The sequence below is a fragment of the Notechis scutatus genome, chromosome 2 (assembly GCF_049901735.1).
Source record: "Notechis scutatus isolate UNSWTSFEM ecotype Mainland chromosome 2, rNotScu1.2, whole genome shotgun sequence".
NCBI lineage: Eukaryota > Metazoa > Chordata > Lepidosauria > Squamata > Elapidae > Notechis > Notechis scutatus.
In genome coordinates this window covers 42,276,520-42,295,161 of record NC_142010.1, presented here as the reverse complement: position 1 = coordinate 42,295,161, position 18,642 = coordinate 42,276,520, and the positions used below count along the sequence as shown (strand labels likewise).

The window sequence follows — 18,642 nt, the reverse complement described above, 5'->3', positions numbered from 1 at the left end:
CACACAACACACACACACACACACACACACAGAGGGAAAGAGAAAGAGAGAGAGAGACAGACATACCATGGGAGTATTGGATTCTGAATCAAAACTTTCCCATGTTTACCTATCAGGGATCTTCAGACTCACTATGTGTGTGTGTCTCTCTAATATAAATAAATTTGCTTTTATTAATGGGATACCTGGCTACAAGGTCTTTTTTTTAAAAAAAATTAAGGGATTATTTTAAGGGATCCTTACTATATGCCTGTTAGTCTGCATTGGGTTGGGGTTGTTGTTTTTTTGCCCCCTCTCTGTTCCTTTCCATGTCTCTAAAGATGAATTATCTTGAAATCATTTGTGTATATCTACCCACCATACTACAAGTATTCATTGACTTACAAGTTTGTTTAATGACCAAAGTTACAGTGGTACTGAAAATAGTGACTTATGACTGTTTTTTATACTTACGACCATTGCAGCATTCCCATGGTCATGTGATCAAAATTCAGATGCTTGGCAACTGACTCCTGTTTATGATGGTTGCAGTTTCCCGGGGTCATGTGATCACTTTTTGCAAACTTTTGACAAGCAAAGACAATGGAGAAGCCAGATTCATTTAACAACCCTGTTACTAATTTAACAACTGCAGTGATTCACTTAACAACTGTGGCAAGAAAGGTCTTAAAATGGGGCAAAACTCACTTAACAATTGTCTCCCTCAGCAACAAAAATTTTGGTCTCATTTGTGGTTGTAAGTCAAAGACTACCTCTTTTCTTTTTCAGGGTAAGTACCGAAAAGGAATAAGAAATAGTAACCCGAGGAGACGAGGCAAGAAATGAAAAGGAAACACAGCTAAATCTAATTCAGTTTCATTGCATTTGCACCAAGACAAATTCCTTGTGTGTCCAATCACACATGGCCAATAAAGAATTATATTCTATTGACTATGGACAGTGGACTTTTCTATCCCAGCAAACCATCCTTGCTTCCATCATTTCAAATATTGCCTTTAGCTCTATAAACTTCTCACTTTTCCTTTTTGGTGATGTCATCAATTCCTTCCAACCATTATTCTTAACTTCCCTTTCAACCCAATCATTCTTCTTTCATGTAATGGTTTTGCATTTCATTGGTCATTTATTCTTTGTACATGAGCAGAAAATCTCAGCACATTTCATGCAGGCCACTCACTTTTGTATTCAATCCACATTCATTGATAGCTCTCAATACTTGTCTCCTCTTGTTTTACCATACACAGTTAAGTACTCGATTCCTGGTGTATTCAAAATACACTTTCATATACAGGCATTTTTGTTTCTTTAAACAAAACAAACATTTCTTGGATGCTGCAAAAGATCATGAGTTATTCACCACTTTTCTACTAATTTTAGAAGATCTTAAAATGCCTCTGTTCATTTTTCAATCTTTACTAAACATTCTACTAGATGCATACAACCATCTGTTTGGTCTAATCTTTTCTGTTTATGCATTAGTTTCCGTGTAAAACACAACTACTGTGATCTTTTCAGATTTCTTTCAATACCTCTGGTGTGTGTGAGTACACTAGATATAATTCCTTGTTGATAAGATGCAGCTAATGGTATGTTGGCTTCAGTAGTGGGATTCAAAATTTTTTACTACTGGTTGTATGAGAGCGTGCGCACAGCATTAAAAAACTGCCCATTTCAAGCTTAAAAATTTACCTTCTATGTCAGTGTTAGTGAGTAAAACAGCTGAGGCACGGCAGTCTGCTCTACTGCGCAAATCACCTGAGCTGAAAAATGCAGAAATATAGGACAGGATAGGGCAGGGGAAGGTGGGCGGGGCCAGCTGATTGTCTGAGCTACTGGTTCGCTAGAACCAATCCAAATCAGCAGCATCCAATCACTGATTGGCTTGCAAAGTAGTGTCTAGGATTCTAGTTTGCCCAGAACAGCATGAGCCTGTTAGAGTAAAACTGGGCTTTAGTTGCTTTGAGACATACTGGTTAAAACGTGCTACCACCCAGAATTGAATACTATGGAATGATAACATGGTTATCATATCATGTTGTGTCTAAGGCTGTTTGTAATGCTTGCTGAAAAACCATCCATAACCATTCTCACTCTTGCATGGAACCCTTAACTGTTGTAGCTTCTACTTCAGTATTGCAATGCCAACACTGTCTATGCTGTTTTTGCTCCATGTATATAGAGGGTAACTAAGTAAAGTACAATCATATGAGGGGTTGTTGGTTGTTTTCTTTCAGAATGCACTGATGATGTTACATAGTTGGGTAATGAAATATATGCAAGAAAACAGCCAAGCATAGAGAGCACCAAGGACCTCACAGTTCAGCTGTGAGATACAAACATTATCTTGTATTAGTAGCGCAAGGATATTAGTAGACAAGGAGCTTACTATTAGATAACATTAAATGGAACTGCATTATGCATAGTTCAGTCCTAAGGATTGCTTGCTGTTTTAAATATTGGAAGAGTTAATATACTGGCAACATCTCTGAGAGTTAATTAGATGCATGAAATGGCATATATTGTCAGCATTGTCTTTGACTTTTCCTTCCTAGAAAAGCAATTGTGCATGCAGCATCACCTGAAGTAAATTACAAGTTATTTCCCATTCAAATTTCAAAAGAAGCTAAGTATGTTATTAGAAACTCCTCTTCCAGTAACAAGTTACAGGGATTACCAGAACTGGGTATGTCATTAGAGTTTTCTGAATTATTTGTTACAATTATATCCCGTCTATTTTCTGAGACATGAGGCTCTCTCTTAATTTCTGTACCCACCATAACGATTCACTAAGTTGGGCTGCGGGTGGACAGCTGTCCCTGAGATATCCAGTCAGTTTTGTATTGGTGGGAACTTAAGTCTGAATAAAACTTATTCCAACAGTTTTATTGCTACACAATACTGGCTGATATTTTGCTAGAATCAGCAATGGAAATGCTGGTGGGATGCAATCTAAGTTGTTCACCAGGGCCAAAGGTTTATTCTTCCAAGCTTTCAGAGCCCATCCTCAGGGAACTTCTCTCCAGAATATCAAATGCTAGTATTGTATTTCAGTTTCTTTTGAGTCAAAAGAAATGGCTATTAACAACATGAATGTATATCTGCAAAGAATATATCTGTTACATGTTGTAACAGCAGTGAGGATTATATTTGCACAATATTGGAAAAATGAAGAAACACCGCAAGATGAAGAGATAATTAAGAAGATACTATACTGTGCAGAAATGGATAGATTGACAGTGAAAATTAAGCAAAAACAGAGTACTATCAAACATTTTACCAGTAGTTGGAAAAAAGAGATTGAGATTAAGAATCTAATCAGCATTGTTAAGCAAATCAAATACCCAGACATGTTTATTAAGCACTAAGAAATGTAATTAATTAAAAAATCAATATTTTTTTTTTTTTTGCGGAAAGAGAATCTTTTGAGTCAAAAGAAATGGTTATTAACAACGTGAATATCTGCAAAGAAAAACAATGCCGATGCCAACAGAACAACAGGAGACTTAAAAATAAATGTCTTGTGTGAGAGAGACGAGGATTCAAAACTAAAATTGCAAATTGATTCAGAGTTATCTAGGGTGAACAAAGTAGTATAGGAACCTCATATCAAATTGAATTTGGTGCAGCTGCCCAGAACCATTTCCTTTACAGAGAAAGCAATGCATTCATTACGTCCAGACAAATAATGGAAATGTGTTGTAAAGTTTATAGCAATGGTCTCTGAAAACAGCATGGCTAATTTCTGAGGCAGCACATGTCTCCCATCTATATTATGGGAAACACAACCACTTTTTAAAATATGTTTTTCAAAGTTGGCAACTTTAAATATGTTTTAAACTTGGCTGGGGAACTCTGAAGTCCATATATCTCAAAATTGCCAAGTTTGAATAACATTTGATTTAAATTAAGTGTGATCTCTCCCTCCTTGACTTCAGAAGCTTAGAGGTTTAAGTAACAAAAGAGGAGTGAGTGAACTCTGAAATAAGGACTCCATTTTGCTTTAGGGTTGCCTCTTGAAAAAAGCACCTTTGGGACAACCATGGCTTGGATGACTGAGAATCCCCATAAACATTTAGTGGTCTCCTAAGAGTCCTGCTGGTCTTCAGAGCTGACCAGTTCCAGATGTATTCAGATGGAGGCTGAACGTTTTGTGCATTTCAAGGACTAGCTGCTGAGTCTATAACTCAACTTTGTGTGCTTCGTATCTTAGCTCAAACTGTGGCAGCCTCTTTGAAAATATCGCCCTTCATTTGGAATTGTTGTTATCTACTTTTAGACTAGAATGAAATTATGAATTCAACTGTTTCCTACTTAGCTCAGCCTGATGGACAGAGAAAGCATGCTGGATTGCTATTAGAGATATGTCTTTTTAATCATGCATGCTTGCTACGGAGTATATTTATTTTATAAATTTATTTTAGCTAGGTTGGAACTTGCCACATTGATCTGTGTGTCAGGTAACTTCCAACTTTGATTCCTTTTAATGTGACAGGTATGATTTGAAACCTTCAATTATATAGAAAGCAACTGCCTATACCTTGTAACAGCAATGGACAGGCACGTCCTTCATTTACATCAGAAATCTTTTAGATCACTGATGACTTTTTGCTTCTGAATTCTCTGAACCCAAGACTCAAAAAGTGAGTTGGTTTAGATTACACTTACCCATATGAACCCATAGACCAAATCTTGTCATATCAAGATTTTTACTCTTTTGTGTTTGTGTGTGTGTGTACCTTCAAGTCAGTATTGAGTCCTGCTAACTGCCTGGATTAGTGCTTGTACTTTTCTTGGCATGGTTTCTGAAGTGGTTTGCCATTGCCTCCTTCTTAGGGCTGAGAGAGAATGACTGGTCCAAGATCACCCAGCTGGCTTTGTGTCTAAGGTGGAATTACACTTCTAACCTGGCACCTGAACCACTACAGCAAATTCTCTATTGATAGAATATAAAAAGTGAGAAAAGAAAATATGAGAAAATTAAAGTGTTTGGACCAAAGATACTTTTTAAAAGGGGCAACTGGACTTTCTGTTTTTCTTTGAAGATGTTTCACTTCTCATCCAAGAAGCTTCTTCAACTCCGACAGGATGGTGGGGAATGAAACGTCTTCAAAGAAAAACCAGAAAGTCCAGTTGCCTCTTGAAAAAAAGCACCTTTGGGATAACCAAGACCTGCATGACTGAGAATCTCCATAGACAAAGTGTTTGGAGTGACCATGTAAGTAAGGATTTCAATTCTGAATGTGATTTGAGTGAATGGTGAATTATTTAGAGGTTAGCCAATGGAAAAATTGGCTCGCCATTGAGGTAAGCTAGGAAGATCTGCTGATGTGATTGCTCTGCAAGCAGTAGCTTGTCCTGCTGTAGTTCAGTGGCGCCACTATTTGGCACCAAGGGGGATGGGCTCTGCCTTTTGTTCTTCTGAAATGCCTTTGCCTTTCCTTTACAATCAGAAACAAGGACATGCCTTTAAGGCAAAAATGATATATACAGGGCAGTTCCAGGGGCACATTCATTCCTTCTGAAGGGACAGTGATGGCAAACACAGGACAACCACTTGTGTTTCACCAAAAAAGTAGCAATGCAGAAAAGACAGTCAAGAGATAGGTAACATTTACGATACACCTGAAATTTAGAAATAATTACAATTTAAGTAGAAATATAGTAAGAGAAAAAAGTAACCCAAGCGAATGCTCAATCTGTCTTTCAGTTGCCAAAATCTCATGAGCAATTTCTTATGCCACTTGTGTTTTTACCAGACTTAGTTTGGAGCTCCCTTTAGAACAGGGGTATCAAAACTTGAGTCATCACAGCAGTGGCCACATGATCTATTGGGACTTTCCCCCCCTTCGCTAAACTGGGTGGGGGCGGGGCCAGCATGTGACGCATCCGGTCTGTGGGCCACGAGTTTGATACCCCTGCTTTAGAGCGTTCCTTGCTTTTTTGTTTTTTAAAGGGAGGGGAATGATACTGTATCTGATATGTAGCTGCCAAATATTTCATTCATCCTTGAAGGCCATCCTTTGGGATCTTTTTGACAACTAAAGTTAGATATGCAGTATCAAGGGTGAGGGCCGTTAGGGCCCCAGCTTATGGAATTATCTCAACGAGACATGGCCAGGTGGCCGTATTAATCCATTGACATCATCCTGAAATAATCTTCTTCTTCCAGGCAAATCTTGGAGACATCTAAAATAATGTCTCATTATACCAGGATAGTACTTGTAGTTCCTATTATATGTTAATCTTTTTTTTTTAATTGTTTTTCCCATTTTACATAGCTTTGCCCAAGAACATTGTTATCATATGAAATAGAAACAAAACAATGCATAGAACATGAGGCCACTGTAACCCCATATCTTTCATTAAAAAAAGGTAATGAGGCACATGATTACATTCTTACAATAGTGCAAGTGAGCCACATGGGAAACGGACAGGTAGTTGTAGTCCTTTGATGGTATGGGAACACCAATGCCCATCTTATCACCTCAACTGACCTCTTGTTCCAGTAAAGTCCAGTTAAGTGGACTTAAACTCAAGTTAGATTATTTTTCTATTTCTCTACAACTACATCCACCTTAGACACTTCCGTCTTATTACAATCAATAGGTTCTTCAGACCCAAAGAGGAACAAAAACTCAAGTTCCACAGGAAAATAATTTTATTAAGTATTTTTTTAAACAACTACTTAACTTTTACTCTGATAAAAATATTTACACTCTACCCATCTTCAAGAAGGTTCCAAAAATAGAAACACTCTATTTCTCCCGAGAGGAAGAACAAGACATTCCCCTCCTTAAAAAAAAAAAAAAAAACAGGAATACATTCATATTTCCCACTTTCTTTGAACTCAAGTAGTTTTACAAATAATAGACTTCTGAAACATAGAATATGCATATGTACACATTTATAATAGATTTTTGCAAAGAAAGGCAACAACTGTGTACAAAAACTGCAGGTTTCTTTCAAACCAACAATAAAATATAAATGGTCAAACACAACCTGTAATTGAGCATAGTGCATTCTAGCAGTTGGTGCAATAACATAAGTGAAAATCAGAGGATAATAGGACCTTTCTCAAAACAAATTACTAATACCAGCATTTCACCATTTGATCTTTCAAAACTTTAATATTCAGAATCATGATGGATTGTTCTTTCCTACAGGATGTGTTCCATCTAGGGTCAATTTACAGGTTGGCAGTTTTTCTATTGTGCTGTATTGCTCTGCTGTCCATCTTCCAGGAAAATGGCAGGCATCTCCCTTGCTCTGTCATGCTCCAGCAACCAAGATGACAAGCAGGAGGCAAAGACCACAATCCATGACTCACAATTCATCCCTGGGAGTGGCTGTGGTTCTTAAGACTGCAAACTAAAGAATATCACATCTAAAATCATACCACACACTTTTTTTTAACCACATAAGGTGGAGGTGCTTCCTCCTTATCGAGAGATGGTTGCTCATCTGCTTGTTACAATCTCTAATCCAATTTCAATAACCAACCTTGGCAGTAAATTCTTTTCAAAAATGTTTTGCACAATTTATGCAGAGGGACTCTTCTTATACTTTTCTGCCCTAATTAGAAACTTTAGTTTTGTAAGAGAATTTCTGTACTGCCCTGAATGGATGAGTGTGTGGGGAAATATGATGTACACACATACACACTCTTTCTCTCATCAGCTTCCACTTGTCCATTTTTTGCTATAACCAAGAAAACTGTCTCTGGTTCTAATATAAAATGCTACACGCAGATCCCTGCAGGTCTAGGAAGAAGATGCTGAAAGGATATGTTTGAAATGGCTCTGGATTTGCATAATATGGTCATGTTAGGGGCTACTACCAGTTATCTCAAAATATTCCAAGTAAGGCCTCTGTTGTGTCAAATTATAATGTGTTTTATGGTGTTGATTTAGATACCAGTTTATATTAGCATTCAGAAGAATGAAGCTATATATGTTCAACTACAGATATGAAACCACTTTAGAATAGAAAATATATTTGATTATTTTCAGGTAGTACAACACTTGGGGAAAAACTGAGAACTGAGCAGACAATAGGATTCTACTATACTTCACAACAGACTTCGATTCAGAGTAACAGCCATTTCCGTATCAAAGTAGCAACCTGATGATACTTGTTAGTCAGAAGTGGACCAGTAACTAATTATTATGGTAGCCAATGTCCTTTCCTAGCGAATATCCCATAGGCTTTGTCCAGAAATTAGGAGAAATAATATCTGCAATAAGGAAAAGAAAGTATATGGTCTGGTTTTTTTTTTTTTTTCAAAATGGCTTCCTCATAGTAGTACCTATCTAGCAGCTCAAACTAAACAAAACTTCCAGACAGTATTTGGGGCAGAGGAAGGAAATTTTGTTGAGCTGAAATAGGCAAAAAAACTAAATTCAAAATCTCCCTGAATTACTTACTATGCTTTACTAGCCAATGACTGTTACTGGAAGGATTCATAGCAATGCTATGATAAATGTTATGTATCTAGATGTTAAGATCTCAGATATTGGTGGTGCCAGAAAGCTACCGAAGCCATTCTATCCAATTCTGAAGTTTTGCTTCTCGAGATCATTACCTGAAAAGTCCTCATCAGACACATCAGATTTTTCTTTCTGCACATTCTCTAAATCTGTTTAATCTTTTTGTTTTCTTTCACAGCTTCAAAGTATAATCCTAGCTGATTTAAGGTTTTTCAGATAGCTGAAAGGTAAAAGCATATCCAAACATTTCAATGTAGCAATAAAACACACACCTCTCCTTTTTTTCCACTAACTGGGATGCATCTTTGAAATCTTTCCTAGGACTTGGACACGTAGCCTCCCAAATACAGTTTAGAACGGGGGAGAAATCCAAAATAATTTCAAAACTCAACCAAATAGAGCAAGAGAGGCTCTCCTTGTTTAGTCTTTGGTTTCCAGATCCAAAGGAGACATCTGCTTCAAAGCTTGAAGAAGAGCTGTAGAGTCCATGGGGGAATGGGATGGTATAGGCGAGGGGAGTCGGTGAGGCAATAGCAAAGGAGAAGACATTTTCTCTGGGTTCATTAACCCTGAAAGTGCTGCAGTGGACGTTGGGAGGCTTGGATACAAGATAGGCATAGAGGCTGGATACCAACACTTCTCCAACATAGGCAGGTAGGCTGTCGCTGAGGGAGGGAAAACATAAAAAGGCAAACAGAGGGGAGGTTGGTGGGGATGAGGACCTAAGAAGCTGTTGGAGGAAGAGCCAAGCACATTACTACTAAAATGGTCTTCATCCTCTGACATGTCCATCCTGGTCCGTTTTGCTGGTGGATCCTCGTTTTCTTGCTTAATAGAAGTGATTCTCTCTTGGGCAGCGTACTTGAGCTCCGTGTCCTTTTTAAAATACTGTGGATCAGATTTAGAGTCACCTTTTTCTAGCTCACCCCCATATCCACTGTCTGTGTCTGTGTCGCTGCCACTCTGTTCTCCACTGGAGTGGGCAAAAGTCCTCTGAATCACAGGCACACAGTTTTTCCCATGTGCCTCAGAAGCTTTGGTCAGAGATGGAGATTTATCCTTCAGATCTGTAAGCTTTGGGGTGGCATCTCCAGGCGTTCGGCTGATTCCACTCTGCAGAGCTTCTGCCATTCTGTGCAGGTGGGTCATGAACTGAGATGATTTTGGATCCTTGGCATTTTCGTGCTTGGCCAGGTATTGTAACACTTCTTTGGCACACATCTGGAACCCAGACCGAAATATCTCTTGGCTAGATTCAAGACTCCGTGGTGGCAGCTTATCTGAAAATACATCAGTCACAAATTAATCTGACACACCAAAAAGATTTAGTGAACATGAGAATATAAAGCACCCCTAAGAAAGTTTATTTACTGAAAAGCCATTAAGTCACCCCAGTTTCCTTCCAGGTAAGTATGCACATGGGAAATGCTTCAGAAACTTGGTTGTAATGGGTTAATTTATCTGTGTGTCTAAGGGTGAAATCCATGTTTTATTATACTTAATTAAAAATTATCACTTCAATGGAATGTCCAGGTTTGGAGCAGGGGAGAAGCAGCTGAATGAAATTAGTTCTTTGTCAGGGTAAGTCTCTATTAACAGGTGAGAATAGGGTGAAAATAAAGTGGAATGAAAAAAGAATCCTTTATAGGATACTATCTTGTCAGATCTTTTTAGTTAATGGAAAACCGAAACATCAGAGTACTACAGGCTTCAATGAAAGCAGGCACAAATCAATTTAACTACATGCAAGAGCTTCTTACATTAACCTTGTGTAATTGCACATTTTGCTCAATGTTTAAACATTTAGATTATTTCATTAGATGGATCTGCTCCTTCATATGGCCTTTTCTCCACATTCCTGGAGCTCATTCACAATAACATAAGAAAGGGCTATCTGTACATTGCTAATCATCCATGCAATAAGCAATCCTAAATGTGAGAGACAGCAGGGAGTTCTTGGCCTAGCAAGTCAATTCTTCAGAATATCCCCATTTCCACTATTCCTACTCTTGTTGTTACATCTAGAACATCTTACCTGAGAAATTATCACTGTTAATGTGGACAGCCTATTTATGCTACTGGTAGTAGTATCCAAATAAAGGGCTCCTTCAGTTATAGAAGAAAATATTGGGTCAAAATATAAAATAATATAAACTTGAAAGCAATTGTACTCAACTTGATGTTCTCTGAATTAATTGGGACTGCAACTTCCAATGTACATAAAACTCTGGGAACTACCACCCAATAAATTTCAAGGACTGCTTTAAAGGATAACAGAATATAGCTTGAAGAAGCAGACTTAAAGAAATAACAGAGGAACTTCTTGACAATTTAGAACTGCAATAATTAATCCAGATTTCTAGGCTGCTGGAATATAATGTAAGAAAAAGTCCTTTTGATCTACAGACGATACATGGTTCAGTAGCCCAATCTTTTTTTTTTTTTTTAAGTGTTCAGAACTTAAATAAAGAACTCCTCCTGAATGGAAAGAACATAAGTTCAAAATCAAAAGGCAAAGACTGCCAAGTTTCATATTTCTTTCTTTTAAAAAATTGAGGCAAGGATAAATTAAAGATCCTTTACCATGAGAAGTTTGTTGTAACGAGCAGCACTATTTTTTTAATAGAGGATTTTGATGTGAAAGGCGTCTGTGACTATAGCAGGGGTGTCCAACCTTGGCAACTTTAAGACTTGTGGACTTCAACTCCCAGAATTCCTGGGAGCACAGCTGGCTGAGGAATTCTGGGAGTTGAAGTCCACAAGTCTTAAAGTTGCCAAGGTTGGACACCCCTGGACTCTAGGAAAGGTGTTAAAGACAAGTACTCACCGGCATGTAAACCTGTTTGGAGGGCTGTGATCTGCTGTTGCTGTTGTTCAATAAGACCAGTTAATGCTTTGACATGCTTCAAGGTAAGTTCAAGAACAACCGCTTTTTCTAAGTGTCCTAAAGTCTGAAAACAGGAAGGGAATGAGTTGGTTAGTTGAAGGAAACAGAATGCGGGAGCAATATGTCCTGGCAAAGTATGGGAGGAAATGAGCAGGGACTGAATTAAACACAGCATGTTCCCAATGATATCCACTTTTATGCTGATCAAAAGCTACTTAAATCTACCCTGTGAATAAGCACAATAAGAGGAGTTACAGCTATGTTTATATAATTATTTCAGGTTAAAAAAATGAAAAAATAAAACAATATTTTTACATAACTAAAGAGAAAGTGTTTTTTAAAAACAATTCCAAAATACAAAGCCCAAATCAGGACTCATTTTTCAAATGGAAACTGATGTAACATTTGCCTTATTTTTTAACTGTGCAGGCATGCAGTCCTATCTTATCACAGAAACCTAACAGAAAACATGAAACTTTTAAGTTTCAAAGTTCTGGAGTTTTTTTTTTTTTTTTTAATAAATTAGAACATGGAATTTGAAGCAACAATATAGTAACATAGAAAAAAGGGTGCAATCAAAGCTACCCAATCACTCCAAAATAAATTGTGGTCTCCTATCAGATTTAAGGTATTGTATATTCTGAACCTCACATGCAAGTTCTTCAGAATTACAAGACCAAGGCACAACACTGCAATGCTACCCAGACACAGCCCTTTTCACTTTCATCTGCAGTGACCAGGGAATCCTCTAGATGGCGCTTTTATCCATACAAAAATCCATTCAGCCTAACCTCTCTGAAAAAGAAGACAAGTCTGGACATCGGCCAGATTTCCACTTACTGTAAGTTTGAGGTGTTCTGGTAAAAGGTCTTTCAGCTGGGCAATGCATTCATTAATCCTATCACGCCTTTTCTTCTCAATCAGCCTGTGAGGCAACTTGTAAGTCTCCTGAAAGGAAAACAAGGAATGGGGGGGAGGGGGGAGACACAACATCACTCAGAGCTGGACTGGTTTAGATAAAAAAAACTGAAATTGAATAGAAGATAGAAACATTTTCTTTGCAAACAGAAAAAATCTCCTGAACCAAGATACTTTTCTGGGAGATAATTACCACAGACATGTCCAGGAAAATACTTTCCAGCAACACTTCTAACCAAATGGATTTTCATAGTATGAGGCTATTAAAACAATTTTATCCTTTAACCACCCCCTATCCTGTACTCCTCCAAACTTGTGCATTCTCTTCCCCAAGCTCTTTTAAAAGCAGAACCCCAATATTGCACTAAAAGGGGGGGCAACTGTCCTTCACCCCAGCTGGGAAGAACCTGAAGCAAAACATGCAACTTGCATTTACCTTACTGTCGTCTCCTCTTTTTAAGCCTCTTCTGGGCTTGTAAACTTGATACATGTGAGCGAAGTCCAACCTGTTGATGACAAGAAGAAAATATATGTTTTTGTTTTTGTTTTAAAAAAATAAAAGGATGTTTTAACTCGCCGGTAAGAAGGCGAACTTCCCCTCTTCTCCCAGACGGCTAGCGCAAGACTCGTTGTCCTCCCGAGGAAGGTCTTCGGGGCCAAAGCCGGGCAGCCAAACCGGGCGATTTTCCCTTGGAAATCAAAGCCCTTCGGCGCGCGCTTCTTACCCGGACATGTCGCCACCGTCGAGAGCAGCCAGTTTGCCTAGACAAGCGGGAGGAGGCTGAGCGCTGGGGATCCTCTCCATTGGGGTTTCGGCTTCTCCGAAAGCTCGCTTGGCACCTGGCCGGCCGGAACAGCCTTTTCCCACTCAAGAGGAAGCCAATGAGAAGACCCGGGATTGCCTCCCGCCTCAAAGGAAGCCTCCGTACGGGAGCGAGCAGGGGATGCCGAGGGCTTGCGCCGAGCGAAATCAAGTTAGCGGTTGAGGCGGCTGCTCATGTCCTTCCCGGCTACCTGGAGCGTCGGGCTGAAAAGGGGCGCCCTTGCGCCGGCGAGCTTGAGAGGAGTAATTGGAAGGCTGCAAGGCTGGGTTAAATGTGAGCGAGGGGGCGGAGGGGAGCGACGCGTTTTACCCTGTGACTCCAGGCACGTCTGGCTGCTACCGGAGGGAGGGACGAGCCTCGCCTCTTTCTCCCTCCTCCCGCCTCATCACATGAGCCTCACGTGTTGGCCAACGCTCCAGCCTCTCTGCTCCCGGCCACACAAGCAGGCGGGAGTGGGGAGGAGGGAGGGTGGAAGCGGCGGCGGCGGCTGGTGCTGCTGTTGTTGTTGTCGAAACGTGATGGGGCGATCCCTCGTTTTCTCTCTCTCCCCCGCCCGCCACCCGGGTCGCCGCCTGTGCAATGTGCGTGGTCCGGAGGCAGGCAAAGAGGGAAAAGGGAGGGAGCCGCCGCGTGGGTTTCCCTCTGGGACTCAAGGTGCCCGTGGCGACGACTTGTCCTCGGCCCCGCGAGCCTTCCCTCCGCGTGCTGTCGCGAAGAAGCAGGTTGGATGTGCTGCTTCTTGGGCCGAGGTGTCTCCCCCGCTGTAATGAACCCCGGGCACAGTAAACCAAGAACGCTTGTCCCCCGCATCCCCGTTCCCAAAGGGAGGAAGAGAGAGAGAGAGAAAAGCAGCCCAGCCCCTTTTCCCGGGAGACACGGGCAGTTTTTTGAGGTACATGTGGGGAGGGGGGGAGACCGTGCTTCCCCTTGTCTGGCAGGTGCACGTTTTGTATAGAAAGGGGACACGCGGTATCCGTGCAGCAAAAGTTCGCAGGACCGCTGGTTTGATAGGAAGGAATTCTTTCCCCCACCCCACCCCAACCACTTCTCGGCAGCCACCTAGTGGTGGTCTACATTTTTGCAGCCAAAGGGATGGCAGGCTGATTAGCTGTGCCACAAAGCTCTCCTGAGGTGAAGAGCAGGGCGAGGCCTGCTATCTTGGCTCCAGAGGCGCCAGGTATCCTATGGCCCAGCGGGCAGTGCAAATATCTTTCCGGTTGTACGGTGAGTCAGACCCCAAAGTACTCCTTTCTTTACTGTGACAAATGGGATTTGCAGGAACTCAAGGAGCAAAGAGTGGTAAGTGTTCCCTCGCTTGTTTCTGTCAGGAAAATTACACGGAGGGAAGAGTTAAAAAGCCTCACCCGATGTCTGCCTGTCTGAGAATGCAGCTCCTGTTTTCAGCCTCCCTGGCCTTCAGCCATGTCAGCTGGGAATTCTGGGTTTGCAGGCTCCAGAAGACTGTTTCAGGGAAGCCCTGGTTGAATCAGGCATTCCCTGCAGCATATTGGAGTTGAATGAGGACGTCTTTTCCACAGAAATAGGAACATGAGCTAACTGATGAAAGACCTTATTTGGCGCTAAAGGACCAGGGAGAGGAGTTCATTTGGACTCAACAATCTTACAATGTTCATACAATGATTGTAAGAATAATTTGTAGTTAAATCTGTTCAAAATTAAATAGTCATTCCCAGTCAGTCAGAGACCGCTGCAAGATAGTTTGATATTCGAGGGAGACATGATAGTTGAGGTGACTCTCAGAATTTGCCTGAGTGAAGAATCAAAGGCAGTAAATGTTCTGTACACATTTTCAATGAACTTATAAAAAGTATATCAACATGGCCTTGTGCAGTGGGTTACAGTTAGTACAATGCCCACTAATGACCCTACGGGTTCATTGTTTATTTTAAGCTTTCAAGTGAAAATTATTCCAAAAAGGTTTACATCAAAGTACAGAAATATTGTATGCCCAGCCCAGGCATTCACTTTCAAAAACCTATTAAACTATATTTGATATAGTGGTTAAAAGCACTTGGTTAGAAACGAGACTGTGAGTTCTACTCCCTCTTTAGGCATGAAAGTAGATTGGGGGACGTTGGGCCAGTCACTTTCTCTCAGCCAACTCACCTCACAGGGTTTTGCCAAAAATAGGAGAAGGAGGGGGTATTAAATATGCCTTGTATTTATAGATAATAAAAATATTATAAAGCAGCACCATATCTGAGAAACCTAAGAAGTCTGGGTTCAGACTATTTGGTAAGTATGGATGCTAAGCATACCCTGGTCACTGACAGCTGCTGGCACCACACTCTCAGTGGATGTTTTTCTGCTAAGAAAAAAAAGCAGAAGAAATAATGGGGAAGAAGTAAGAAGATTGGAAGTGGAAGAATGTTGCCCTCACTCGCTTCCCCATCCTGTAGAATTCTCTGAATGGGTTATGGCAATTGCATAATAAAACCCTGATTTGGAATGAGAAAGTCCCATCAAACTTCATGGAACTGAGTCAACATACATCGGATTGAATGGTATTGCTTCACATCTCACTTTAAAAATGAAGCTAATAAGAATACTTCACAGCTGTTATGAGAAGGAGGAAAAATTAAACCACATTAGGGTCAATGGGGCAGCTTGGTACATTTTAAACTCTAGTCTTGTGGGATCCTAGTTTCTTTTTCTAAAGATGTAATATGATTTACTTTTGTTATTTCAGCATCAAGTCAGATATTTGCCGTGATTGCACCTCTGTGAGTGTGACCTGGACGTCTGTCGCAAATCCTGTCTTGATTGTGTCACAGGTTAGATTAAACAACAAATAGCAATGATACGATTCTGATGAAGGAGAATATTTGTAACTCATGGTTGAATCAAATAAGCTCAGAGAGCACCAAAGATACTGTATGATTGCTGTTTCTTTGCTAAATACCAGTCATAATGGGAGGACGCCCCTATTGTGTCCAGGCTATCTGTGTACCAATATGAACATATCCTTCCTAGGCCTGATCTTAGTTGCTTCTTTCTCCTCAATCACTTATGGTTGCTTATCTCAGTAGATTATTGTTTGCTGTGTGATCAAGTATTTGATGATTGCGTTGGTAGGAGCAATGGTCTAGGTCCAGCAGACAGATCAAGTTGGCTGCACCTGGCTTGTGATGCAAGTCTTAATGTTATTCATACTGAAGGAGTCATTCAGGGTGGAGACAAAGGCAACCATGAAAATACTTCTCTTTTGGCAGGCTTTCTGTTGGAAATTCCCAGAAGCAATAAGTGAGGAAATAGCTAAAAGAAGAAGACGCTGGACATGGTGGTGAACTCTGCAAGAAGCTGGATAGTGTGGAAGAACTTGTGTCAATGAAGGACCCTCAGATTTGTTTTCAGAGCATCCTGAGTTCAAATCTCAATATTAGATGTCTTTTATTTCAGACCACAGAAGAGGCAGTTGTAGCTTAACAGTATGATTTGTCTGACATGGTCTAAAGCATTTTCCTGTGCAGAGCTAGAAGCTTAAAACTTGCATGCCGAATCAGACCATGTTTTGAAAGCCATGTGATTCTTGGTGTGATTGCTGAGAATCAGGATGTAAAGTGGTTGGATAATCCACAAAACATGCAAGAAAGTTCCCAGGGTAACTCATCAAGAGGCATGAGTTTGCAGCATCCTGTGGACGAATTTTCTTTCCACTGAAGTCAGTGAGGTTAATCAGGGATTATTGCTAAAACCAAAATACTGGTGATGAAACCACAGTACAGTGATGTGTTCCACAAGACCAGTTGACTGCTGCCAGAGTTGCTAGCTGATTGAGTTGATGTGGTATTTGAGTACCACATTGGTTTTATTTCTGTACAAATCTGAGCCTCTAAGGAAATCCCCATGGAGAAAACAGGCAAAAAAGGCAAGGGATTTTTTTTTCTTTTTACCCTTTTCCTTTCACATACATTCATCTAAATCTGTAGGCTCTCTGCTTCTTTCCTTCCTTCTTTCTGTATCTCCCTTCTCACTCCAGCTTTTTCTACTTCCCCCACCCCAGACATCTAGAGCAGTGATCCCCAACCTTTTTTATGCCGCGGCCCGGTATCCCCAACCTTTTTTATGGCGCGGCCCGGTACCAGCATTAGCTGTGCACGCCATCTTTTTGATGAAAAAGTGCTTCCGGTGACCTCACCGGAAGCACTTTTTCATCAAAAAGATAGCGGCGCCAGCGCTTCAGTGAGCTTTTCGGGTAGAAATGGCTTTCTACCCGGAAAAGCTCACCGAAGCGGCGCCGCCATCTTTTGATGAAAAAGTGCTTCCGGTGAGCTTTCTACCTGGAAAAGCTCACCGGAAGCACTTTTTCATCAAAAAAAGATGGCGCCCAGCAAGCCAGCGGCCCGGTAGGACTTGTTCCACGGACCGGTACCGGTCCACGGACCGGTGGTTGGGGACCCCTGATCTAGAGGACTCTTCAGTTCTGTGACTGATTTCAAATGATAGGATAGGATAGGATAGAATTGAATTCTTTATTGGCCAAATATGATTGGACACACAAGGAATTTGTGTTTGGTGCATATGCTTTCAGTGTATATAAAGAAAAAATAAAATGCATTCATCAAGAATCATAAGATACAACACTTAGTGATCATCATAGGTTACTAATAAGCAATCAGATCATATTAGGAAACCTGGATTTGTCAATTTGTCAACCCATCAGCAGTGCTATTAATGTATACATTGGGAGATACATGGCTGTTCTAACCTTTTGTAAAGGGGCTGATGAAGGTACTTCCTATAATCCAGAGTGGGGCTCTGGAGAAGAATAATTTTATTTGCCTTATCCCATCTTCATTTAAGCAAAGATGACAGAACTGCACTTGGGCAACAATTATATACCCATTGATGGAAAGAAAGCCCCACTGAAATTTGTGATGATACAATAAAAATATTGGGGCAGTTCTTGCAATTTTTGTTTTCCAATATTAAGTATTGTTTCCAGGTATTCCAACTGGAAGTATTATTTTAGTAGCAATTTTATGTTGCCAGGGCTACTTGCAAGCAGGTATGCAAATTGTGCCAGGCAGAGAGGTGCTATGACACAGGGAGCGCCAAATTAAGTTTTAATAATCAATTCTCCATTCTGAACACCAACTGTCTCTGCTCACTTACGTCAGATTTCACTTGTTCCAAAATGACTGCTGTGCATCAATCCAGAAAAAAAAAACCATATATATTGAGCAATCTGAAACTGTCAGTGCTGCTAACATCTTACAGTGTGCATAATGTTTCAGTTCCAGCAAGGTAACAAATACGACTTGTGCCAAGTCTTTTGTGCAGTGAAAAAGATGTCTTACAGGTCAGCAACAACCCTGTAAATTGCTATGCCTTAATTTAAAAAGTAGCTTTAAGTGTCTTCGGATGCCTTTGAAATATCTTCGCTACATCTTGATCCTATGTGATTCTGAAAGTGCTCTGGGATAGTATGTTAATCATGTATTTCTCTCCTTTTCATTTTCTCTAAAGTAACAGTAAGACCCTGCACTCACAGAGAGCAAAGCTT

At 40.4% G+C, this 18,642-nt stretch overlaps 1 protein-coding gene across 1 annotated transcript; it reads right to left on the bottom strand.

The window, feature by feature from the left end:
- Positions 1-6,640: 6,640 nt before the first annotated feature.
- Positions 6,641-13,479, bottom strand: BHLHE40 (basic helix-loop-helix family member e40). Its single transcript, XM_026678858.2, has 5 exons — positions 13,017-13,479; positions 12,728-12,797; positions 12,214-12,321; positions 11,314-11,437; positions 6,641-9,766 (listed from the first exon to the last, which is right to left on the bottom strand). Exons 1-5 carry the CDS (start codon positions 13,094-13,096, stop codon positions 8,907-8,909), a joined length of 1,242 nt encoding a protein of 413 aa, XP_026534643.2. The 5' UTR covers positions 13,097-13,479; the 3' UTR covers positions 6,641-8,906.
- Between the last annotated feature and the right edge of the window lie 5,163 nt (positions 13,480-18,642).

Coding starts and splice junctions, on each gene's coding strand:
- BHLHE40 (XM_026678858.2), bottom strand. CDS start 13,096: ATGGAGAGGATCCCCAGCGCTCAGCCTCCTCCCGCTTGTCTAGGCAAA. Junction 12,322..12,727: donor AAAGAGGAGACGACAGTAAG/GTAAATGCAAGT, acceptor TTTTCCTTTCAG/GAGACTTACAAGTTGCCTCA. Junction 11,438..12,213: donor CAGAACACCTCAAACTTACA/GTAAGTGGAAAT, acceptor TCCTGTTTTCAG/ACTTTAGGACACTTAGAAAA.